Raw genomic sequence first — 27053 nt, forward strand, 5'->3', positions numbered from 1 at the left:
TGTGTGCAAGTATCTTTTCTTAAAGTCATGAGATGCTTGGCAAAAATCTACCCTACGATGCATTGTTGGCAAACTAGTCTATGATGCACTGTTGGCAAAGAGTTCAAGGAACATTCTTTAGTTTGAAAAAGTCACTAAGCTGAGCCCTATTATTGCTGCATGGCTGAGTTGATCTTTAGAAACAGAAAACTTGTGAGAGGACTTCCTATGCAGTTTGGCATTTGAATTTTTCCTACTTTAGTAGCAGCTTCTGTGCTACTGAGCAGAGCTTTTGGCAAATACCTGAATCTGATGACAACTTCTCCTTTTAAAAACCCAGTGTTCCGATAAGTCTGGCAAGTAACTTATAGGGTTTTGTCTCTTTCATGTGGGAGGAATTATGATGTGTTCTGAAAGTCATGAGCAGTTTTCCAAGCTTAAAAACGTAGATCTTAAAGCTGATTGTGCTATAAATATGAACTGAGGTGTACATCTCTTACTGTTTGTCTTGTGTGGTTGGAGGAGAATATACTTCCACTTCTTGAATTATGTGCCTGAATGCAACACAAGGTTAATATTTCAGGAACATATGATGGCACCATATTGATTATTGTAGTTCTCTCAAGAGAGGAAACTTACAAACTTATATGTATGACTGTCACTTAATGCTACAGTGCATTTAAGACCCTGGAAAACATTATGATATGAAGCAAACTGTTAAAACTAAGTATTAGTGGCTTTTGTTAATAAAAACATGCCACACTAGGAAAACAACTAAGGAAATTGGAACTGATTTACCATATGTTGGCTGATGCATTGTATCCTGTGAAGCTGGCTGATGTGATGGCAAAAGTTAATGTGATATGCTCCCCTTTTTTAAGATGTGGGAGAACTACTGAACTGCTGCTTTTTAAATGGAGTGAGAGAAATTCTGACTGCATCTTTTTTTCAGACGAAAAACACAGACCCTGTGATACCATTTTGGTGAATTGCTTCAGTGGAAAAGAAAAAACTAAAAATTCCCAAGTGTTTTGATTCAAAATGATTTTTCATTTCAAACTTTCCTTTAATTGTTTAAACAGGTCTAAAAAACCCAATATTTTGTTTCAGGTCAAACTAAGTGTTTTATTGTATTAAAAAAGTTAAGTACTATAAGCAGCAAGTCTGTCTCTGCCTCACAAAGGAACTAAGAAAGGAGGTTTCATAAAACTCGTTTTGAGGCTTACCTCTATTAGATTCTTTAACCATATTGTAAAGAGCTCTAGAAAAACACATTATGTACGTATAAATTGGTAAGTAAGAATATATGTATTACTAAAGCTCTTTACAGCTCTCTTTAGAAATTCCTTCAGTTTACCAATAGGGATCATTCTGCTCAGCTCACGAGCCCCAGGTTTCACCTGTGTCTTCTGGAAGTTTATTTAGTCTCAATCCTAGTATGTAATAAATAACTGGAAATCCTTACGTTCCTGATGACAAAAGTAGACAGCTTCTGTAATACAAAAAGACGTCACATTCACCTACTTTCCTCCCTCAAGCATGCAATCTCAGCTCCTCAGTTAGTCCAACCCAGAAATAGTATTGATGCTGACATCTCTGCTAATAAACCTTTAGGCATCAAGAAGCCTCAAGGGGTCAGCAACTAGACTCTATTGCACATTATTAGAAAAATGTGATCCCTCCTCAGAGAATCATGCTATAGTAAGATACAGACTTTTCTTGTACTGGAAAAAGCTTTCACACTAACTATGTATACACACAAGAGAAGCACCAAGAAAAGGATAGGTATTTAGAAGCTGATCACTCTCTAGCCATCAAGCCAGAATCTTTAACCAGGTTCTTTGACTATTAACTGACCCTGAACAAGTAGTTTACAAATATAGTACATTAACTTTTTTATTGTAACTAATATATATTTATATAATAAATAAATAAAAAGGTTTTAAGAGAAGCCTTAGAGGCCAGTCTGCTGCTACAAAAGCTCAGGCCTCCACTTTTCTGTGCTTGATCGGAAAGGAACAGGAATAAACCCTGGATAGCAGTGTGCTAAGCAAAGCCAGTCCAACACATGGAGTGTTAAAACTCCAATATGTCACCATATGAAGGAAGTGGGGGAAGGGAAATTGATGCTTTGGCAGACGCTTTCCGAACATATGACATACAACCCAAGTAGTTATAGAGGCTGCAGATCTTTCAGGCTGTGCAAAGAACACCAGGCACTTTTGCATCACTATCAGGGAGGTCTCTCTCACCATTGCATTAGACAGCATTCAAACCAGAATACCTATGAATGATAGGAATCATCTGCTGCCTGTCTTCATATTATTCTCCTTCACTGAGGCCAAAAGGCAAGGAGAGATAGAAGGAAGCTAAATAATAAGGTACGTCCATCTGCAGCAGGGACTAAGATTATTCATTTTGTCCAATGTGTTGATAGCGGTGTGTTTATCCTCATATCCACAGATTCACATTGTAGTATGTTAGCAAGTACCATTGCTGCCTCCAAGACTGACCCAGTGCATGTTCAACATAGTCAATAGTTTGACCACCCCATGATTAGGTGTACTCTTCCCAGGCTTGCAGCTTTTGGGGTACTCCTTAACTTCAGTATTGGAACCTGTGGGTGATCCCAGCAGTATTTGACTTTTCTGCATCCTCACAGGAAGGATCTGGTAGGTCAGGACATCGATTCTCCAACAGTCTTCCGGATGAATTCATGAAGCTATTTCTCAACGCAAGCACTTGCCCCATATCATGGTGTAGTGAGTTGGAAGGGTCCTTTGTTAGTATACACCCCACTATGATTAAGCATCATGTGGTTTTGTATCCATGAAATACCCACCAAGTGTATAGGAGTCAATACTGAAACCATCGCCTCTGTGCAAAGTGTAGTCTTCTTACTGATATCATGTCCTTCCATCACATCATCTCCTCCCCTATGTGTTTCATCCACCTTTTGTATCATGTGGAAAGACTGAATTGTGTACTCTTGGGCAGATTCTGCATTACTTGTTTGCCTAGCACTTAGCACAATAGAGCCTTGAACAAGGTTAGGGCTACTTTTATTTGATATTCCCCCAAAGTGTTTGAAACCAGCGACACATTGCAGCACTGTACTGGGTTTTCTGTACCCAGTAAAACTTAGGAGAACCCAAAAGACTAAAAATTAAGTGCAATTGAATAGCATGTTTTCATTATCCAAATTAAGATTAGGAATTAACGAAAAGTGAGCAAGATTAAATTAAAGTGTAAATTAATATTTAGATTAAAATAGAATTCCTTAAATAGAATTTTTAACCTGATCCTATCCCTTTAAAATGTAAGTCTTATAAATGAAACCTGTCAATTGAGGCATTTGGTGGTGTTGCCCTGTGACACACAGAGTAATCCTCCTACTGCTAGCCAGTAAGGCACCCAACATCAGGCTTGATATCTCTGTATAATTTAATAGTTTGATATGGATTTTAACCCCACCCCCAAACATTACAACTGGAAAACACAGGCCCAACTTATACGGGATCACTTTCACCTTGTTTGAATATAGGTCCTGAACATAAGCCAACTAAAGAACATATCTATTTTTAAAAATAGCTCAGCTACAGGAATAGTCTGATACCTAATGTTCCCAATGTTTGTTGACAAGGGGTTTGAGGGTTAAAGTAAGAGGAAGACAAAACACCACCAACTTGATATTTTGACTTTTAGTGTCAAATATATCAGACCTTTCCACTCAGTCTCCAAGTCGTTACCAGTCCAAATTCTAAGGGTAGTTTTTGGAATATCTTGGGGTCAAGTCACTTGAAGTACACTGCTGTAGAAGTCTCAGCCATTAAGTGATTCAACAATTTTAATTACTCTAGAAAACATCTAGACTTGATCTATGGAAGCTGGAATTTAAAAAAAATCCCACCGACCTCCTAGTTTTCACATAGGTCAGATTTATTTTGGTATTGGACGGACATGCCTCTTTCCAATTAGCACCAATAGCTGCAGTCTAACACTAATGGACAATTTCTTTGATTCTGTGCTTTTTGCAATTGCTTTTAGCATTTAGATTACAAGAGAATGGTTTTAAAATACAGTATCTGTTGAAAAATCATTGGGCACTAACAGCTGACTAGCTCAGAACACCTAGCTGTAACAGCATGCATTGACCATGTTCTGCTTATGTTCACATACCTACAAAATGTAGGTTCTTCTCTTTACCTACACTGAGTGAGTTTTTATTGCAACTGAGGACACTGGAGCAAACAAAAAACCTCCACATGTAAATTGCCCATATATCAGCATCTCATATACAGCATGGAACCTTCAAGCCATTAGAATAACCATTACCTGTGGATAGAATCTCTCTAGTCTGTTTGTGACGATAAAGATTAACCTCACCAGTACAGTTTTCTTTAGGCATATGTAGATTGAAAGCGTTCTAAAATATTTTAAACTTGCTTTAGAGAAATCATTTAATGCTGGGACTAAATAATTGCACAGAATTGTTCATAGGAAAATATTTCTAGTAAAATAGAAATGAAGTGTTTGCATTAGTCTCTTCAAAGTACACTTCAATTGGGGTGATCTTTAAGTTTTTACTTGTCTTAGGCTTTTGACCCGGTGCCCATCACCACTTTACCCTGAACGAAATGTCATTCTTTTTTTTGAGAGAAGCTACTACTATGATTTAGAGTCTGACTTCATTTATATTAGAAGCCCCAGAAATAACCAAACCAGAGCAAAATCTACATTTTCCCTATCTTTATATTTTTGGTTGGAGCAGAGGAGAAAGAGAAATGTTTATATTCCTTTAAAAACCAACAGTAACTGTCAGACTAGTATTCACAAGATGTTATTTTTTGGCACAGCTTACACTTTCATATGAGTGTCTTAGACACTATTTTCTAGGGCATATAAAGTGATACAGTAAATGATGTGTTAATTCAGTGCTGGCCATTTGCAATATTTTTCCATTCTTTGGCTGAACTAGGCATGAGTTCAAGAGATTAATTTTGTTTAACAGCAATCCAGAAGCTTATCTAGTTGCTGATCATTAAATACAGACACCATACAGTTTAATCAGTGTTAATTGACAAGAGTTCATATCCTGGAATGTTTAAGTACATGATTATTGAAGAAATTTGTAGTTACAGAATTTAGACATTACTTGACTGTATTTTAGGTTTTTTTTTTGTTTGTTTTTTTAACACCCCCCCCCCCCCACACACACACACACACACACACACAGTTTCAGGATTAACTTCCATATCCACAGAAGTGCTCAGGAAACACTGCAAGTCACAAAGCAGGATGAGGAAAAAAAGAATTGAGTCCCTTTTAAGAGGCTGTGGTAGGCATGCAGTGCTGGTCTTTACATGAGTAGGCGGAGTGCCTGGTCCATCTGAGGTAATAATGAAAAGGCTGATTGGATGTGCACTCCCATTGTTAAAGCTTCTATCCCTTTCCCAGTGACAGGAGCTAGCAGACACTGTCTAATTGGCAGGAACACACAAATCCTGGGAGAGTTCAAGTTCATGGAAAGGATTGTTTTAAATTTCTGAAACCCTTACTATACTCCATGCTCACACTAATTATAGCATTTATTTGCATTGTCACGTGCAGAATATAGCATGTTTATTTACAGATTTACACGTGGCCCCCTTTATGTTACCTTGCTGCACAAGTCCACTGAGATGATGTGTAATATGTTCAGACTAAGTTACTAACCTTAGAGGAAAGGGAAATAGTTTACTGAAAAATCTGAACAGGAGTCCAGACCAAAGTACTTTCTTCCTGCAATCCTAATCCAATAACCATGTATTCAGAGCTTTTGGTCACTAGTTTGACAAGTTCTATGTACAGAATTGTGCGCAGTCTGAACCACTACTTTTAGTATTTTCCTAATAATGAATAAAGCAGACAAGGCCTATGTAATTGGCTCATTTCCTGACTTAATATTTCATTTATGAAAAGAAACCCACATACTCTCAACTACTGAAAGTGAAAAAGTTGTGCAGGGCAAGTTACTTTTCCCCTGTAACATTTTTAACCCATGATTTTAACATGATTACCCATTCAGGCTGGGTTGCTTTAAAATGGCAACTGAGGATTTAGCCTTTAGATTTCATTAAAGTAGTTGGCTATACTTTAATATGGCAAAGTTAGAACCAATTTTACATTTGGTCACTTGCAGCCAAAGTAAAACCACATTAAAAAGTAACATTGCAACTGATTTTTTATTCCTGCCCTCTTTTTCTGAAGAATGAAGATACATGCTGCTTCACTACAGGAAGTTGGCATTCACTTGTTCTGCTTATTTATAAATGAAATGTACCTAGTAGTAGCAGCTTTACTTTGAAAGTAATCTATCTGGAACAAGCCCTAAATAGAACTTAGGCTAGTACTATGGAATGACCTCCACAGAAACAAACAGACTTCTCATCAATGATACACATGCTATGAGAGTTTATGGAACAAAAAAGCCTGATTCTGATTCCACTGCAGTCAATGGCAGAACTATTATTCACTGGGAGACCTTAAGTCATTAGTAACGTATGAAGGCTTGCTTCCCTACCTACCTAGAGTTGAAAATATTCCATTTTAAAAAAAGGATGTTACTATGTTCGGGGAGGGGGGGTGTTTAAAACATTCAAACTAAAAAACAATGTTCTGTATCAGTTTGGGGCCTGCCCACTTGACAAATCTCAGATGATGAGGCAAGCTTTTTTGTTAGTATTTCTAATCAAAAGATCTTAGCTCGGTTCAGTGAATTAACTTGTTCTCAGTCAAGTAGCTGGGGAGCATATGAATTAAAATGCACGCATTTACAATCCATAAGTTTGCATGGACAGACACAGAAGGTACACTTGTATAAATCCATATTCCCCTAATGCATGTCAGTATACATTAAGGTTTATGCAAGAATGCTACTGCACAAAGCCTTGAAGTAATATTCCATTTAACTGCTCTATTAGGAAAATGAATTGAGGCATACAGCATGGTATGAACTATGGAATCTATTGAAATTATAAGGATCATGAGTAACCTTGAAACTAGAACATATAGAAAAGGAATTAATGCGTTCTAATTATACAGCCTTTATGGATAATCCTTGATTTTTACTCTATCATAAACCCATGCTCAGCACATGTAACACTTTGCTTTAAAATGTTAATCAGAATATCTCCACCACACAGTTTTATCCTCATTACAAAAGCCATGTCACCTGTCTGTGGGGAATCACTCAAAGATCAAGTATTTGTAACTCTTCTTTTTTGTCCCATCAGACTTTTTTTCTCCTTAATTCCTTGTTATAACCTATCACCCAGTCCAATTGAGTCCAGTATATACACACATTCAACCCTCAATTAGTTGGAGTTCTTTATGGGAAGCATTTAGAGGACTCACTTCCAGGGCCAGCTCCAGGCACCAGCTTAACAAGCAGGTGCTTGGGGCAGCCAAGGGAGAGGGGCGGCACCTGCGGCAATTCCGGGGCGGCAGGTCCCTCACTCCCTCTAGGACCAAAGGACCTGCCGCTGCCGATCACGGCTTCCCTCCCCACCCCCAATTGCCGCTGGTGGTCGCGATTGCGGCTTTTTTTTTTTTTTTTTTTTTTTGCTTGGGGCAGCAGAAATGCTGGAGCTGGCCCTGCTCACTTCCACTAAAAGACATATGCTCATGAAATATCAAGTAGTACATACAGGTCACAGAAAAGTTCAGTTAACTCTGCTATAATTGAGAAATTTAGTATTATAAAATTGTAAAAGCAAAGATCACTTATGGCTCATGTATTAAGACATGATGGATTAATTCTAAACATTACTTCAGACAGAACACCAAGGAAACCCAAACCCACATGCATATTTCAAAAGGAAAAGAGGTCTACAGAGTTAAGGCCCACTCCGCCCATGTTAACTGTTCAATCCTATTGTGTGAAGCCCATAGTCTTATAATGAAAGTGTAGACCAGTAATAAAAAGTATGTCTGTTTTTATATTCTACACTGCCAATCCAAATATTAGATACACATTCCCCCCCCCCCCCCCCCCCCGAGTCCTGCCCCAGTGGTTAGAGCAGCTTTGCCCTTCCCACATAGCTACACCTTGTTTTAGTTCTGCTCCAGTGTCTTCAGTCAGCAGTTTCTCCACTATTATATTGTCAGTCCCTGAATAAGGATGTTTTTCTTAACTGACCACAGTGCTTAACATTGCAAGTCATGTATTCTGAAAACAAAGATTTCTTGGACTGCAAGTGACCCAAATGCTAAGATACTTTAAAATGAGCAGGAACTGTACAAATCAGTTTAATATAAATCCTGGTGATAGTAAGTTCAGGGCTGTTGAAGGTCAAACTATATGACAAGGAAAAAATTGGTGTATATATTATTATTCTTAAGTTGCACGGAAATCCCTGTTAACATTATCTATCACTGACATTATACATTTGCCTGGACAGTTTTAAAAAGAAAAGTAACCTCTCTTCAATTTATTCATTTAACTCTCCCCAAAGTGACATCAATGGAAATCTCACAAATAGCACAATACTTCAAGACCCTTAAAGAAACTTGTCTTAAATTTATGATAAAGATTCATAGCCCTGGAATACAAGCAACGTATTGTGTCTGCTGACACAGTTGTCTCCAAAAAGGAATTAACTGCACCATTTTCTCCACATCTTCCCTTAAAGAACCAGCTCCTAAACAAATATTCACAATTCATAAATTTGCCATAAGCTATCTTTGCTTTGCTTATAAGACATGGCTTCATAAAAGATTATTGAAAAAAAGCTACTGATAATGGAGATTGAAGCTAGTTTGATGTTTGGGCTGTTCATAGTTGGTCACCCAACTATTTTCTATTGTAGAAGAAATAGATGATTTAACTTTTGACCATTGTGATTAGTTCAGATTTAACATTTACAATTTAATTTCCACCAAACATGGAAATATCAAAACTACTATAATATTTTGGTAAAATAACAGAAGTTTACAGAAGCTTAGATGCCAAAATACACACCAGCTTTATAACTGTATATTGTAATTATTTTAAGAAAATACACCCTTCTACTAGTCTGAGTCACGTCCAATTTTATATTTAAATGGTAACTAAAGAATGCTCCCTTCTGTACATGCAGTAAAAATTAATCTGGATGAATAAAACTCCAAAGCCTGCCAGTACAGTTGCTACAAAGAGGTCCATTAACTAGGATTGAGTGTGCAGTCTCCTCATCCCAGCATTCCAAATGACTATTTTCCTTATAATTATCAATACGTATGCCTATGAAGGTCCACTTCAATTTCTGTCTGCCTCACCAACCAGACACCCACCTAGTTCTACTCTTAAAGTCACTTTTCCCACTCCTCCTTTTTCCCTTGGGAAGTTTAGCATCCCCCCTCCAATTAAGAGCAACTTTTTTAAGGAAGTTTGATTTAATGTCTTCCATACTAAGATGATGGGAAGGTCAGAAAGGGAAGCAGCTATGTTAGTTGGGGGCATATCAGACATCCTGAGGACAGCAGTCAGACTGCAGAGATTTATATAATGGGTTATTAATTTACAGACTGTACTGTCATTATGCAAACCTGAACATCTGAGTACAGGGAAATGCATAACTGAGAAGAAAGTAATTAGTTATGGGTCAATAACTGTACAGCAGCCCTGCACACTGACTGGATGATAAATTCTGTTGAAATTAACCCCCTTAGAATCAAGAACCTATCCATTATTTAAGCTCTAGATGTTTTTGTCCTAAAGTGTATATATGAGATCATAAATTACAATCCAGAATATGTGCAAACTCCTATACAATACCACTTGTTCATAATCCCATACTGGTCCTCCCCACAATCATTCAAGTAGCTCCTTCCCCACAAAAAGAGATGTTTTACAGAGTACCCAGAGATTAAGACATGGATTGGCAGACCAAGAGCAGAAGGAGCAAGTTCATAAAAAGTGCCCTGCCATCACCTTCCTTCCTTCTAAAGCTATGTGACTGTAAACTCAAGTATCCCTGTTGATTGCAACTGCTAAAAAGTCACACAGCTAGAAGAGCTGGCAATTCAGCTAAATCAGCCTTAAAACCAAAAGTTAATTCCACCCAAAAACTGATAGTTAATGCAAACTGGAGACTGGTATCACGCACTCTGTACATGAAACAGCTGGCATTTTCATTCCAAATCTTCAACTTCCTTGTGACCTCAAGGCATAGCCCCCATGCAGAACACATTACAGTTGACTCTTGAGACAGAGGTATGAATAACTAACAAGGCCCACACCTGGAGCAGAGGCTGTACTTGCCCGTACATATTGAAAAATTCCTGTTGGCCATAGCTGTACCAGAATATACACCCTCAGTTTAGATAAACAAATGTACTCCCCTCAGTCAGGGGTGTGGATGTCTTTGGAAATCTTCAGGTTGCTTCCCCCAATCTGTGTGTGACTCTTCAACCTTGATAGCTTCCTGTCAGCTCCCCACACTTATTCAAACATTGGCTAATTGATTACGCTGCTCCAGCCAATTCAGGTAACATATGGACAGAGCAGGTGTCAGCATACCAAAGATATTACCAGCCCATGTCCAGTCACTGGCCATCCCAATACCCTCACATACAAAAAGAGGAGGAGACAAGATGAAAGCTTGCAGTACTTCTCCATGAGGTGTTCTCAGTATGAGAGCAAACACTAAAAGCTATTCCTTGCAACCTCACAAAAGAGCAGAGCCATTCAAAAGATTACCTTCTTCAACTAGACAACATATATGTGCCAGTCAGTGGTACTGAAAGCACCTGGCAAATCCAAAAAGTTCAATATAGATCTTGTAAGGGGATCACTGAACACCACAGTTATTTCATACACCCTCCCAACAGCTTCCTGACTTCCCTTCAAGTAGTCTCCTGCTTGCTTCTTTTTACAGCTTCTTTGTTAGCACAAAAGTTGCATCTGAAAGGCCTCATCCCACCTTCCTTGTTGGTGAAATCACTATTAAGGTTGGATCAAGCATGGCAGGGGGATCTGGCTCTTGGAGGCGGGGAGGAGAGGAAGGGGAAGAGAGAAGAATCCTAAGTAAAAAATAATTAGCCAGGCTGAGTCAGGTTGTTCTGTGGTTGGCAGTCTCAGCTACTACTCTCAAGAGAGACATCCAGAGGGCCTCAAAGCATTTCACCCCATCCCATCTGAAATGTAATGGTTTCAACTGTAGCCACTACACCACTGTAAATACAGAACAAAAAATGAATGATAATGTAACAGCACCTATAATGTAGGCTTCGCTAATTATATGGGAATCCTTTAATGGGCTCACCCATTCATAATTATATAGTTCAGATAGTAATACCTTAGAGTTTTTTTGACTTGGGTTGCTTTATGTTACAACCTTTATAATGCTATTGTATGGTTTATAAAGTCCACATGATTTTCTTTCCTTGTAAAACCATTTATCGAGCCATACTAGACTACAGCTGTACATGTTGACATACTTCTAAGTCTAAGGGGACATTATACAGCTAGTGTTCTTTTAGAACAGGGGTTCTCAAACTGGTTGTCATGACTCCTCAGGGGGTTACAAGGTTATTATGTGGGGGAGTCATGAGCTGTCAGCTTCCACCCCTAAACCCTGCTTCACCTCCAGCATTTATAATAGTGTTAAATATAAAAAATGTGGTTTTAATTTATAATGGGGGTGGGGGGACACTTTCCCCTTTCACACAGTAAGCCCCAATACAAAAGTTTGCGAACCATTGTTTTAGAATAAGCTATTTGAGTCTGTATGAAGTGACCGTGCAAAAACCAATCTTTACAATTTGTTGATGGCCGTTGGCACCATAGTCACAAGATTGCAGTAACTTGAAAATGAGTTAATGTTTAAAAAAACATCAAGTATCAATAAGTCAATGAACTCACAGAGAACTAGAAATATTAAATTACACTAGAATGGCAAGAACTGAGCCACTGGAGTATCAATACAGTCAAATCCCTTAATGGTGTGAGGAAAGCAGTCAATACTACACGGACTGAGCTTGCGTTTCCTTAAGTGCACTGGGTCAACAGCAACCATAGCTGAAATAAAGATGGTCACCAAACATCAACTATTCTCTCTCTAGCTAAAGGAGAAATTAAAATAACTACTCATCCCAGAGCAAGAAGAATAAAACAGTGAAAAAATGTGCCAAAGCAATGGCTAATATTGGGGGGCGGGGGTTGTACTGTAGGGAGAAGAGAAGGTTCTTTTAGCAATAGAAAGTATACCAGTATTTAAGCTATTTTACATCTTCGGGCAACTTTTTGGAACTAGAAAAGCCATAGAAAGATGGACAAACTGACTGCTACAATCATAATTAGTGCTATTGGTCACTGATGCTGTTACCTGATTAGATTTTGTTTTGGTTTTTAAAGTTAAGTAGTAAAAAAAGTTTGTTGGGGGGTGGGGGGAGGGGAAATTGTGTTTAGGTACAAAAGTATACATTTACCCAAACAGTGCCTCCACATAAGTGATCAGAAAGTGTCTGAAGTGGAAAAACTAAATTGAACACCTACAACTCAACTGAACCATGAATCCAGTTTCATGGACATGTTCAAAAATTTTTTTCATTCCACCAGTTCAAGTAAACTAAGGGCTGTTCAAAAGAGATGTTGTAGTATCATTCCCACTCTTTTGGCTCAGATTTTTTTGAAAGACAAATTTTGCTAGAACCACCCAGTTACACTAAAAATGGATTGATTCCTGTCAGCTGGACACTCATTTCCATGAGAAGAAATTTTGAGTGGAGAATTAAGATGATGATCCTAGACTTACAGCCATTTAGATTATTTAATAACTGATTCAGTAAGTTATCTCCTCCACTATCTCTGAAAACACTTGTGCCCTAAGCATTAACTTTCAACAGAAGATATACTCAAAGTGAAACACCAGGCTATCCCTGGTACTTATTCCTATGACAACCTCATATTTTCCTGATATATGTTCATGAACAGTGAAGAAGTTATTTCAAATAAGCTTTGAGAGCTTTGCATCAAATCTTACAAAGTTCTGAAGACTCTTGAGTACAGCAGTTTATTTAGCTAGCGTTGACTTTCAGCATCTAGCAAACTTAGCTATTAGAAATTCTACCAAAGGTCTTAAACTGGCAACTTTCTTGCTGTTTAATTTACCTTTTTGTTTGCATCAAAACAAAGATCTTAAGGCTAGGAAGTGGTAAAAACAGTTTTCCTGTTCTGTGTGTCAGGCATTAGATTTATGACGTTTTGAATCTTATAGATTTAAAGGGGTTGAACAATTGCCATAACAGTTTACTATAGATGATTTCAAACTAACATGACAACTGAGCTGCAAAGCTACTTCTACAGTTGCAGTGTAGCTGTTCTAATGTGCCCTTGATATGTAATTTTGCCCAATAAAGATGTAATTACATTAAGGAAATCTTAATTGGTGCTCCATATTAAGTTTGATACAGAAAAATTGTGACCAGTCAAGTTACTTTGGTACCAGAATTTCAGAAGAACTAGATGAATTTCTCTGTTGTGAGACATATGGCAAACAACTTCCCTAGACAGTTTTGTTTAATTACCGCTGACTTTTTGCATTATACTCTTTTAGTTAAGGTAATTTTGAGATGCTTCACCTTTCACCACACGTTGAGGTAACTCCATTTATAGTGTTCCATATACAGTATTGCTTTGTGCAATGTTCTGTAGGTTCTTCTACTACTTAAAACTTGAATATGAACTTAAAGCTTGACCTTTTCCAAGATACTTTAAGACTAGATCATTGCACCTCCAGTGAACAGTTAGCTGTATTTGTTGGTAGATCAAAAGAGTTCCTTTGTGCCAGAAACCTGGCAATTCCAGTAACTTTTCAAGTGATTTTTTAAGCCTGTAGAGTTAAGTTGAACTTGCAGAGTTCTTGGCCTTACAGTTACCATAATGACCATGATTAAGGCCCTACTTAATTTGTGATACTGCAGAAATTGCGGATCCCTCAATACTAGGCTTCCACAGCAATTTTGATTTTAGCTAGCTTACTTTGCCCAGCCCACAATTTTGCATACATTTTGAGGTTTGCAACACACATCCCCCCCCCTTTGGTACAGTACAACCCCATTTATCCGAGTAGATAGTGGCTCGGGCTCCTGCTGTCTGGGTATGATGGGGCTTCCACTGTGAGCCCTGGGCATTAATGAGTGTAATAGAGTTGCAGCAAAATGTCTGGTAACCATAAACTATCGGCACACAACATAATACTTCAGTGTTTATATTGTTCCAGCAAATTTTTCTTAAACAAATAGGTTTTCTCTGGCTTTTCCAAATTACCACAATTAATAAAGGTCCATTACTACTTTTCTGGGATTTTCCATGTCTTCTCCACAACTCAGCCATAATTATTTGACAATCATCCCACAATTCAAGTAGGGCCTTAACCATGATATATTATAGAAGGAAGTGAACATTAGGGACTTATGAGACCTTCTGCTTAATCACATGGCATTTGGAGTCTGCTCACACTATGAAACTTGCATCCTCATCACCCACCCAAAAGAGGAACGTGCTATGCTTTCAGTTCTACAGTTGCTGTTATCCATTATTTACTGGATGGCTAGATTAGATTCCATTGTCTTCAGTTCCAACTTTTACAGTAAGTATTTTCATAATGCTTAGATCAAACAGCTACTGTGCATTCAACTAGACAGATCTAGTTTGCCAACGCTGGTTATTTTTATCATGAGTCTCTCAGTACTTTGTGTTTCTGAAGTCCCCTACCCTTGTAGTCATGTGACTACATGAGAATCTCTGCTTTTATAAAAATGTTTCTAGCCCTCATGGTTGCAGAGAAAAGCTTGAAACCATGTATCCTAAAGTTCAGAAGGCAATTAAAAGCCTAGGATTTTTTTCTTCACTCATGAATTTGGGGGCCCTGACTTAACATAACACTTTGGGTTGGAAATACTACAGGTCTATGCTTACGGCTGAAATCGGTACCTCAAAAGTGAGGAGGCAGATTTGTTCTTTTGACCTGTAATCTAAGTGGAATGAAGGAAAAAAAGTAAAGCTGTGCATCCGAGAATAATGTGAGCCATTTATTTGTATGGAAAGAACATTTCTTTATAAGGTACCATCATATACTTAATCATCTGAGCTGTCAAAAAATGAAGAGTAATATTCTGTTATTTAACAAAGATGCCCAGCAGCCACTATTTTGTATACCATTTTTAGTTTGAGCTCAACCTTTGTTCACTGGGTATTTACGAACTGTAGACTCTTCATGTGCTGGATAGTGTGTAACTGGTGAAAGCACTGCACTGAATTGTATCTGCAGGCTTATCTGCTCCATTTCATTTTCAACAAAAACCAAGAGTTTTAAAGCAACCTTAACAAGTAACTTGTAAAGAGTTGTGAAATACACTTTAAAATGAGAACATAATTTTATACCTAATAAGCCTAAATTTAAGTCTCATGTTCATAATGTGAACCCCCTCCAACTCCAAAAGCTGGCAGGCTTTGTCTGGTCAAGGAGGGGGTCATAGTTCTTTTAAGTGTTCCTCCTCTTTTGGGTTGGGAAATGACATCACTTGAGCTAGGCATTGATCAGAGGGGCTCAGGTAAGACACTGGGCCAGAGGGAGAGTATCTATGTCCTGCCATGCACACTCATGTTCCATTGGGTATCTGCTGGCCTCATTCCAGACTGTGGCAGGTAGGTTGGGAGCATCACTAGCAGAACTAAAGACAGACTTTAAGGTCACTTACTTAAGAATTGTGTTAAATAGCCAAGTTGGGATCTCTGGACACTCCAGAAATAAGTTGGCAGAGCTTTTAGGATTAATCAAGAGGGCCAGGACAGTCAATAAGGTTGCACTACATGAACTGCAGACTATTATTGGTCATCCTAATTTTGCATACAAAGTCATGGCCCCAGGATGAGCACTTTGTGCTTGGCTGTCAGCTGCTACTGCTAGGGTACTGAGACCCAATTATTTTTTATAAGAGTGAGTAAAGAATTGGAAGATTTATGGATAATAAATAATAATAATTGGAGATACACCTATCTCAGAACTGGAAGGGACCCTGAAAGGTCATTGAGTCCAGCCCCCTGCCTTCACTAGCAGGACCAAGTACTGATTTTGCCCCAGATCCTTAAGTGGCCCCCTCAAGGACTGAACCTTAGGGTTTAGCAGGCCAATGCTCAAACCACTGAGCTATCCCTCCTGCCCTGGGAACAGTTCCTAAATCACTTTAATGGAGTTTCCTTTCAGAGAGAAGAATGGATGATATGCTAGAGGCAGACCTAAAAATTGGCTCTGATGCATCAGTGTAATTTTTTTTTAAACCAAGGCAGGTGGTGTGCTCAGAAATGGCCTGCTGACTGAATAATGCAAAAAGGGGATAATAAATTCCTGGAATTCTTTCCCATTTTAGTTGCAGTGACTATTTGGGAAAAGGAGTTTACAAACCGAAGTGTTTCTGGAGTGACAGCCCAGGAGTGATACATGTTACTGATCAACAGTCCTCTAGATCACTCAGTGTGATGATGTTTGCAAAGGCACTTGTCCTACAGCATTCAATTAATAACTTCTGGTTTACTGGCAAACTTGGGTCTGGGATTAATAATGGTATAGCCGACATTGTGTCTCAATTTCAAGTGGACAGGACAGATGCAGAAACACAAAACAGATACCACTGGCCCTTTGGAAACTTGGAGTATGACTGCTATTAGATGAGAGAGAAGGCAGGTGAGGTAATATCTTTTATTGGACCAACTTCTGTTGGCAAGAGAGACAAGCTTTCAAGCTTAAACAGTTCTTCTGCTACGGGATTAGCCAAAGATCAGTAGAACCACAAACATCTAGGGCTTATGAGGGGGGGATTAGGGAGGGAATTTAATCAAAATCAGATAAGAATGGACCTTCCTACAATTTGCCCTATTCCTAAAAATCAGGTACTTCGGCATATGGCATTACTGATACACCATGGTCTGCTGCCAACCATATCTGGTCACTTACCAGGCATCATTTGTAGCAGGATAAAAGGTTACTCTATCCTTGCAGCAGGTTTAGTTAGGATGTTAGAGGAGTGGTCTTGAGATAGAAGGCCAAGAGAAAATCCCCAACAACTCATTATTCAGATTCTTAGATATCTGGTGCAAGTTCTCCACTAGATATGCCAGTGCAGCCAAGAGGCAGCCTTGTTCAAGGCCACATTCCTGATGGCATTTTTTGGAGCATTTAGAGCCAGTGAACTAATGCCTGGGGCAGCAAGGGATACTTCAGGTAGGCCTTTGGAGTTTAGGGACTCTCAGGATGGTGAGGCAGGGATTTGCTAGTCAGGGGATTAAGGATTTATATAGCATTGAGATCAGCTAAGAATGGGCCTGCCTTTCTTCAGGGCAATGGGAGTTACCTCAAAAGAGTACCATTTTGTGGCAATCAAGGCAGTTTAATAACGTGACAGTTCCCTGCTAATGAATTTAGGTCCCCTTTGTTCAGATTTGGTGCTGCCACTGTCCCTGTCCAACAGAAAATAGGAGCATGAGGGATGCACACAATTGGGCATTGGCATTCAAATGGAGTATAGAATGTATGTGATGCCTCCAGTGGGTAATCAGAGTTAAACAGCATGAATTGCTAATTTTAATATCTATTCAATTTTCAGGAGCAAAGGAGTGGGTCACATGAACTGATGCATGGATCTGCAGACATGATTTCTGCACTGGGTCCACTGGTGGGCTGCTAGTTCACCTGCAAGTTCACAGGCAAGGCGATTTTGAGTTGGCATGAAAGAAGGAGCTGCTCTGGGACTAGCTGATGCCTCTCTCACTCAGACATCCAGACAGTAGCCATTGGACAGGATTCTAGTACACCTGGGTGAAGACCATTTAGAATTTTATGACAATCATCAGGGCCTTCTCCCAAGTGGCAACTGTAAACTCTGAAAAGCTGCACCAGAGCAGGGTGGAGAGCTGCCAGGCCTCCACAAATTGACAAGGCCAAAAAATGTGCAAATCAGGAAGCAACTTAATTTGTACATAAATGGGGATGATTGGTAGTTACCCATGAAAAAAATATATATTTTATATCTGAGTCACTCAGGAAAGAAGAGATAGACCTGTTCAACGGGGGAGCAGATTTTTTGGCCAATGTTAGGGATGCAATTAACTATTTGGGAACCTGGGTGACAGTTGGTGGTGGCAGCCAAGTTAATAGCTGGCACCTCCTGGTGGCAGGTGTCAAGTGCAGGAACTCATTCCATAGTGGGTCTGGTTCCCTGGTAAACCAGTCTCAGAAGCAGATTTAGGTAATTCATCCCCTAATGAAGCTAGGGAATGGGGTTGAGCTCAGGCTCATAACATCTGGTTTAGCAAGAAGACAATCCCCTTCCCAAGCCTCTTAACCCTCAGACACAGGAGGGTGGTGGAATCCCAGCACCAGCAGCACTCCTTGAAGAGGTGGTTCTTCTTATAGCATACAGCTTGCCAAGCCAATTTGCAGCAGTCCCATTAGCCAAGTGCAGAGCTCTCAGATCTGGTCAGAGGGCAGCCATCAGTGAAGTGACAATGTCTTTGGCCACAGCTGCATGTGGGGTCCTCTTGTTAGCCCCAGGTCTGAGGCTGGCTGAATGCTGACCCTAACACATTCGAGAATCAATTCAGAAGGGCATGGCAAATCAGAGCTAGGTACACGCATGATTAGGTCAGTTTATAAGAGACTGTTTCTGCCACAGACGAGTCTTCATGCCACACTGACGTAACAGAAGTCTGGGTAGGGCAAGCGGGCCCACAATGGGTGCCTTGATGACAAGAGCAAAGAGGTAGTAATGAGCAAGGAAGTAATGAGGATCTGAATGGACAAGTTATTGGCAGATAGTTCCCAGACAAATAAATGAAGTTGTGACCTAATTAAACCACATCCCTCACATTTTGTTTGTTCTTCCTATATGTTTGGTACAACGAAGACTGTAAAGCAAGACTAAGATTAATCTTCAGCTTTTTACTTTAAGAGAACACAGTTGGAGTTAAACATCTTATTAGATCTCAACAGAATCTGTGGTCAGTCAGCCACTACAATTCATCACTTGCAATACAGGAAAAGTACATTTAGGACATACTATATTTCACAATCAAGGAAAGGCAGTAAAAGTCAGCTCATATTTGTAATCCAGACTCATTAACTGCATCCATGTGTGTCATTAACTGATTTTAAATTCTTGAGGATTTAGTCAGCAATCTCAAAGCCTTCCTGCTCACATAAATGCTAGTCTATTAACACCATGACAAGTTTTTCCCATAAGAAAGTTGGAAGCAACTACTGTATATCAATAACTCAGCTCACCAACAACATCATGCTATATAATATAGCCTAAGTGTTCACCAAGCACAGTTGTTAAACTAAGTACATTTTCTTCCTTCAATAGTATTAGTATCCTAAAACAAAATAGATGTCAGACTAGCATAGCCAAACCCTTGACACATCGGAGAGGAAAGTACCATTGTTGCTTAAGGCAGGTAAAACTTGAATCTTGTCATTGTATACCCACTGCATATTACATGCTTGTGATAGCGTAACCCGATCTTCTTGAAAAACCTTTATGAGTGAACCCTAGAAATATTTAATCTAGTGGTACGTTATGAGCCTGTGTTGTGAAGCAAGCTATGAGGGGATTTCATCATCTTTGTCCCAATAGCACACTTTATCATGAATACTTACTAAATTAAAGCCGCTTTTTTTAACAAATATTTACAGAGCACTTTTGCTTCTTCAATTTGATAGTGAACTTGATGATTTTTTTTTTTTTTTAAACCCACAATCCCTGCTTGGCCTTAGAACAATGGTGTCAAATTTGAGCTCAATGCCCTTTTCAAACTTTAGCGCTCTTCTCTTTGCCAACTTTGTGTTGTATAAATAGAAACAAAGGAGGTGTAAACATTCAAAATATTTTCAAAAAATATGGCAAGAATGTTATAGCTTTTATTACTACACTAAATTGATCAAGGTGGGTGCTAGCAATTACTAGTAGTTAAAAATGTCACCATTGTTTTAACATTTTTTGAACTTCCACTTTAACTGGAGACACTCATAGTGTACTATTTTAACTACATGCTCCAAACAAATGTCAACACTGATTTTAATCCTCTAAAGAGGACTTTACTACCAAACTCTACCAGACTGGGGGGGGGAGGGGGAGGAGAGAAGGGAGGTGCTGTGGGATGGGAAATGCACCAATCTGCTCTGTACAGAGGGTACTGGTTTTAAAAGACAGTAACATTCTTCCTATTTGTTTGGAAGGTGTTAGTTTTATGTGGCGGGTCACAAAAACATACAAGAGAGGTATGTATTCTCAATATCTTATTTTTAATTATATGGGGAATAGGTAGTAGACAAAAGTTAGTAGACAAAGCCCTTGACTTGCTTTCAGAAAGCATAGCTGAAGTTCAACTTGAGGTCTTCAACTAAGATTTTGGTGGTATTCACTCAGTCACATGGAAGCCGCAACTTTTAAAGTCTCCAAGTAGAAAGAAAGGCTTGAACTGCTAGACTCATTACAGTGAGAAAGTAGAGGAGTCCTCCAAGATCAAAGCTAAGGTCATTTATACAGTACTATGGGGGGGGGGGGGGGGAAGGATAGCTCAGTGGTTTGAGCATTGGCCTGCTAAACCCAGGGTTGTGATTTCAATCCTTGAGGGGGCCACTTAGGGATCTGGGGCAAAATCAGTACTTCGTCCTGCTAATGAAGGCAGGGGGCTGGACTCGATGACCTTTCAAGGTCCCTTCCAGTTCTAGGAGATAGGATAGGATAGGGACACAAAATGGAAGTAAATCCCTGGAGCGAGGAGCAGATGATTTCTGGTTCATCGCTGCTAAATCCCTTATTCTGTCAGCACAAAGCTACTCAAAACTAAAACAAAGGACATCAATGGGAAAACAACAACAATGAAGAAAATCATCTGTCTGAGTATTTTGTTTCCTTTTACAATTAACACCCAAGATTTGTGTAAATTGAGAAAAATGTATTCCCCCACATGTTAATGTGACAGCACTTTGTATATATACAGTTTCATATCTCATTATATAAAATTTTTGTCTGGGGTACTCTTCCCACAAAAAAAATATTTCAAAAATAGAAAAAAATGTGGATTTAAGACCATAAAAATCAGCAAAGGGATTCGTAAGCAGGAGTAATACCTAGATTGCTTTAAACTCATTTTGAAACTGGCTAGATTTCAAGATGACAGTGTCCCATTAAAGTTGTTTTATCCAGTTCAACTAGAACAACTCAGTTTGAAGGTCCCTTAAATGTTAACACCTGTCAAAAATGGGTAACTTTTTTTTAAAATATACCTTTATATGCATGAATCACAAGCATAACCACTCTGTGTTGCTTTATGCAATATAATCTGCATCAAAAGTAGGTTGCCTTGGGAACTACAGTCAAACCGATATCCCCATACATTTACCTCTCACAGTAATATAGAACAATAGAAATATAGGGCTGGAAAGGGGCTCAGGAGGTCATTCTGTCCATCTTCCCCCTCCCCACACACATAGGCAGGATGTAGTATACCAAGACCACAGACACTGTTTAAAATGGCAAGGACTAAAAGCAGGAGTCTGCAGCTAGGAGTGCAAGAGAAAAGTCTGTCGCATGACCCAGGGCGAGAGAGGACGTCTAGCTATTGCTATCCGCAGTGGCTGCCACAAAAATAGTCACCTGACCAAGCCCTTAAGCGCAGGAATGGGAAATGCACGGATTCCATCGGGCACTGCCTCCCTTCCAGAGACGGCCCGAGTTTAGCCGCAGCGCCGTGGTAATGAAAACTAGTTATTCAAGTTCAGGGCGAAGTCAAGAAGTAGTTCAGCAAAGTGACAGCCCGCTAGGTGCTTGTCAGCGACTGAGCTCCTACTTTCCCTCTCCAGTCTCAGCTACGCAGTATGGGGAAACTGACCCGATCAGCTAGGACAGGCTGCAGCCCCGGGCGCAGCAGCCAGCCCTTTGCTCCCTCTCCCCCCGCCGCGCCAGGAAATCTGGCCAGCTTTTGTGCTACGTCCTTGGCAGTGACCGGGGGGGGGAAGGGGGGGAGAGAGAGAAAATCTACCTGCTGGGAGAATCACCTACCGCAAGCCCAGCTGCCGGAGCTCTGAGTCAGCCACCGGGGCTGCAGGTCCGGCGCGGCCAAGCACGAAACAAAAGCTGAGTAAGTTGCTGCAGCAGCCCCTTGGAGGCCATGGAGCCGCGCCGCAGGCAGCTCAAGAAATTTAACGAGAAGGGAGAACGCAGCTTGGAGGGACCAAGAGAGAAAACCAGCTCCACGCTCCCATTACTGTACCGCCTTCGCTGCTGCTGCCATTCCACTGTCCTCGGGGGGGAGGGAGGGAAGACTCACCAGAAAAGAACATCCCCCAACCCTGACAAAGCCCCAGATCCTCGCCACCCCAACCCCCTCCCAATTCCCCTTCCCACTCCCCTGGAGTAAGAAGTTCGGCGCTCTACAGCTACAGGAGGCATAGCCAGCTGCATTGCAACGGGGGAAGAAGGGCGACTGGCAGCCCAGCCCCAAATGCCCGCGGAACACCCCGCACAAGTTGCAGCAGCCCCCATCTCCCCCTTCGCACTGGGAAGTTTCCAGCCCCCATCCTGGGCAATTCCCAGAGACACAGAGAGCCGCGCCACGGGGCGAGAGAAGAGAGCGGCCCTCTCAGAACTCCCCCCACCCCCGAGCCCTGAACAACAGCCCACCCGGCGTTGCACAGCCCTACTCACCTCCCCCCTGCAGTTGCGCTTTGCCCCGCTTTGCGCTGCACTCGGGCGCTCCCCTCGCTGGCTCCGTGCGCGCCTTTGCTCTGCCCGGGGCTCGCGGGCGCGCGTGCTCAATACCAGCCAAGCAAAGCAGCTCGCGCCTTCCCTCCCTCTTTTGCCTTGGGCACTGGCGGCACCTGTTCTGCTTTGTGACGTCAGCACACCTAAGCGCCTTCCCCCAACAGAAACGCACCTGGCCGCCAAGAAGCCCCCTCCCTTCAGTCTCCCTCTCCCGTAGGAGCGGTCTCAGCTGCCGCTTGCAAACCGCTCTCACCTGCCCGTGCAATAGACAAACAAGGATCCTGGTAATGTAAGGCTTGCCTGCATCTACCACTGAGGGAGAAAGTCTGGGGTAGTGACTAGTAGAGACGGGTGGGCGCTAGGACGGCTGGGTTTGGTCCCGATCATAGGATACAGTGCTTTGATCAGGAAATTGGGAGGGAGGATAAGACAGGGAGATACTGTGCTTGGTTTTGCCAGACTCACTGGGTGACCTTAGGCTTGTCACTTGAACTCTGTGTCTCGGTTGTCCCCACAGTTAAATGGGGGCGCTAGTAACGGGTTTCCATCTTTGCAAAGTGCTTTGAGAGGTACTGCCTGAAGGAACTAGAGAGGTACACATTTGTTTTCTTTTCATTTGATTTAAATACATGAAATCAGATGCAAATCTCAAGGAAAAGAGAGGAAGCTGTTAGAGTGGCTTAATGGGTCAATAACTAGGAGTAACAGGATGTAACTAAGAAAAGGGAATATCAGGAAAATCATCTGAACCTAGAGGCCTCTTAGGGTCCAATCCTGCACTACAGTATGACGGGCACAGGGGTCTGCCCATATGGCATTCATTGCAGGATCTGCCTTTTACACTATGAAAGTATCTGCCCAGGGTAGTGATAGACATTCCACTGTTTGAGGTATGGAGTTCTTATATCTTTGTTGTTGGAGAATCATGCATTACAAGCTTATAGCCTGGAGAGGTTTTTAAGACTAAGAGTACCTTACAGACCTGACATTACTATCACAGGTCTTCAGCTGTTTTGAATCATGTTCTAAGTTAGATGACTAATTAGCAATGCTCTGAGTTGCAGTTTGGGTAGCTCTCACATTCAAGCTTAGCTTTGCATTTTTGTTACCTATGTCACCTTAATGGACTTGCCCCACCTTTTATATAGCTGCTGGGTGTATTAGTTAGGATTATAACCAATAACTATAAAACCTAGTTTATTTCACCTTATTTTTAGAGTATGTGTAGCTTAAAGCATAGCACATGGAGCTGAGCATTCTGAGACTTGAGTCAGTGATTTGCTGCATGACCTTGGACAAGTCACTTAGACCCAAAGCCCCAAAGGTATTTAGGCACCTAAACCCCAGACTTAGGTGTTTAAGTCCCAGGTTTGGCTCTACTGTGATCCACCAAACTCCCTCCAAATGCTGTAGGTGCCTAAACATGCTTAGTGCCTAAGTTTTCAAGGTAAAAGTTCCCTAGGCCTCTATATTTCAGGCTCTGGGCATGCATGCTGCTGCCCCACTTTAGGCATTCCTGTCTCCCACCTAAGCCCCAGAGCAATTCACAAACCAGGACTGCCTAAGTCGCATATGGGGCCCTATATAGTGAGTATACTCAGAGGCCCCTTACTGGATAATGACTAAATCCCATTTAAAATCTGGCTGGCGAAGGGGCCACCTCCATAACTTTTAGCCCAGTAGTTAAAGCACTTGCATGGGATGTGGGAAACCCAGGTTCAATTCCCCCCTCTTTGCAAGAAAGGGAGGAAAGATTTGACCAGGAGATCCGCCTACCTCTCAGGAGGATACACTAACCACTGAGAGTCTGATGTACTTCCTCAGTCTCTATTGAAGATGTTCCCTTGTGGATAAATAATGAAAGAGTGATTGAAGCGTGGGGACTGGCTCCTGGGTCTCCCTCCTCCCAGGTGGGTGCCCTCACCACTGGACTACAGAGTCATTTCCATTCTCTCTCCCACCCAATGACTGTTTATCCACAATGGAACAGTCTTTGGGCCAGAATAGCCCATAGTGGGGTAGAACCCCTCTCTGAGAGGTAAGACACCCCTGTTTGAAGTCCATTCTCCCATCTGGTAACAGAATTTGGGTCTCCCACATTGCAGGTGAGTGATCTGGGCTAAAAGATAGAAGGTGGACAGTGACTCCTCTACCATTTTATGTGTGGAGTGAGGCAGATGCCCAAGTCATTCCCACAAGAAGTGGCTTAGGCAGCATGTTCCAGGTTGTGGATCATTAAGCAGAGATAGATGGCCACCTCTGAGAGGGGGTGGGGCTTAGCACAAACCCTGTCAGAGCCTATGGGAATGCCAAGCTTAGGTGGCTCTCTGCCTAGTATCCTAGCTTTGGTGGATCACATTCTGATGCCAGCTATCTCTCCCCATTCATTGTATAGGAGCCTAACTCAGGCTTTGTGGATGGCAGTGTTGTTCCTATGAATTTCTAGGCACCAATATGATGCTCATTGTTGAAACGCTTAAATTCCTTTGTGGATCCAACCCTTAGTCTGATCACATGAGATGCTGAGTACTTCCTTTAATGGTAGTTGAGGATATTCAGCATTCCACAGGAAGTGCTCTGCACCTCCTACAATTGGGTCTTGATATCTTTGCTTTGCCTTGCCTTTTTTTTTTTTTTTTTTAATTTTATTTTTTTTAAAGAAGGAACGTCATTCTGCTATTTCTGTAAAGTGCTTTTAGACTTATGGATGGGGAAAAGCATGATATAAGTGTGAATTAGAATTATTTTAAATCTGCTTAGTTTTAGTATGTATGTGAAATAAATAAGGATATAATTGCAAAGTACTGTATTAATGCAATGTTAAGGTCGCATAGATCAAACAATCTTCTCAAGAAATCAGGAGCAAAGGTTTCAATGACAATGCTAACGCATCTGTATTGCACATCTTGTATGATCTGTGATATTCATGTTATGATAAAATGTATAGTTTATCAGAAAAATGGGAATTGACGTAACATTGATTTGAAATCCTTGAATTAAAGGGCCATAGAAATGGACAGTATTATAACCTTTTAAAACCTACCTCTTTCATGTGCCACTAGTCAATCTTATGCTGACCTAAATATGCATAAGTGTAGTTAAATGCATATTCAAAGATGTGTAATTACCATCATCTTGTTCATTGCAAGGGATTGAATGTAGAACTAGTAGTTAATGGTTGATTATGCCCTGAAACGTAGGTTTATAGCCCTTGTATTTTTTTTATATTGTTGCAGGGCTTTTTTGTGTGAGAACCTATAGAATTGTCTACTCCTTTCATCCATCTAATATCTTGGCCTATAAAATATTTTGTGGCAGTGAGTTAGTCATTTGCTGGGGTTTCATGTAAATTAGACCCGGGGGAAGAGTTAAATCCAAATCTGATTAAAGGAGCTCCTGCTTTTTTATTAGAAATAACCCCATTTCTATGGCTCACCTTTGGATTTGATCACCAAATCCTTCACTCAGCTTTTAATGTACACCTTCTTATTGTCACCTGGCTCCATGGAACCAGTCACCCTATCCCCATGAAAAATGTGCGTGGAGGTTGAAAACTGAGATATTCCCCTAGTAGAATTTCTCTAAAATCATTCAATAGGGGAGGGAGAGCAGAGCAGCATTTTCCCCTTCCTCACTTGCCCCCAAACCCATGTGAAATGAACAGAGTTCTGCCCCTTAATGTACAGATCCCATGGGGCCTGAAGGAGGCAAGGGGAATCTATGCTTAGGCCCCATGCTTTTGCCCTGGCTTTAGAGCTACCTGATCCCCTTGACTACCAAGTAGCACACCTTCAGTGACCACTGTCCTAGCCTACCCTCATTGCTGCCCTCCAACTTGGCCTGCGTGGAGACTCCCAGGCTCCCAACAGAATTGTACTGATTAGATTTCTTCCCCCTCCAACCTGTCTCCTGGAGTATGGGGTCAACAGTGTCAAAGCAAACTGATATTTCATTAACTTTTCACTGGGTTCCCTTTTGGGGCTTGGTGTGGAAAATATGCTGTCCTCCAGTCTGTCCCCTCCCACCCTATGAACCCCAAAACTCCACAAAGGACCTCTTCCTCTTCTTGAACAAAGGTTCACATCTCATTATTTGTTTTTATGCAGGTGAAGTAAATTTCAATGATAAGGAAACAGAGCTATTGAAGAGTATTGTATCACTCTGACAGTATAAAAATAGTGCTCTGTAGATATGCAGCTCAGTAGGTGAAACTGGTCCCTCATAATTTTCAGTAGATCATTTTTGTCTGTTTTCTGCTACATCCATTGACCTCCCTTATGAGATGATTG

The 27053-nt window shown here is 40.8% G+C and overlaps 2 protein-coding genes across 5 annotated transcripts in view; one reads left to right on the top strand and one right to left on the bottom strand.

Annotated features, from left to right (window-relative positions):
• The window catches only part of MTUS1 (microtubule associated scaffold protein 1), a 213705-nt gene extending 190908 nt beyond the window's left edge, over window positions 1–22797 (bottom strand). For 2 of the 4 annotated variants that reach the window (XM_054029300.1, XM_054029296.1), the window contains exon 1: window positions 22708–22796. The gene's annotated coding sequence lies outside the window, so the exon portion shown is untranslated. Of the gene's footprint in view, window positions 1–22062; window positions 22143–22707 lie in introns of those variants that run through there. The other 2 variants (XM_054029299.1, XM_054029298.1) reach the window with 2 other exon arrangements.
• The window catches only part of LOC128838514 (uncharacterized), a 50698-nt gene that overhangs the window by 19638 nt on the left and 4007 nt on the right, over window positions 1–27053 (top strand). Inside the window, exon 2 of the mRNA XM_054030767.1 lies at window positions 20235–20276. Within this exon, the coding sequence (XP_053886742.1) occupies window positions 20235–20276 (42 nt within the window). The remainder of the gene's footprint in view (window positions 1–20234; window positions 20277–27053) is intronic.

The sequence above is a fragment of the Malaclemys terrapin genome, chromosome 5 (assembly GCF_027887155.1).
Source record: "Malaclemys terrapin pileata isolate rMalTer1 chromosome 5, rMalTer1.hap1, whole genome shotgun sequence".
NCBI classification, from domain to species: domain Eukaryota; kingdom Metazoa; phylum Chordata; order Testudines; family Emydidae; genus Malaclemys; species Malaclemys terrapin.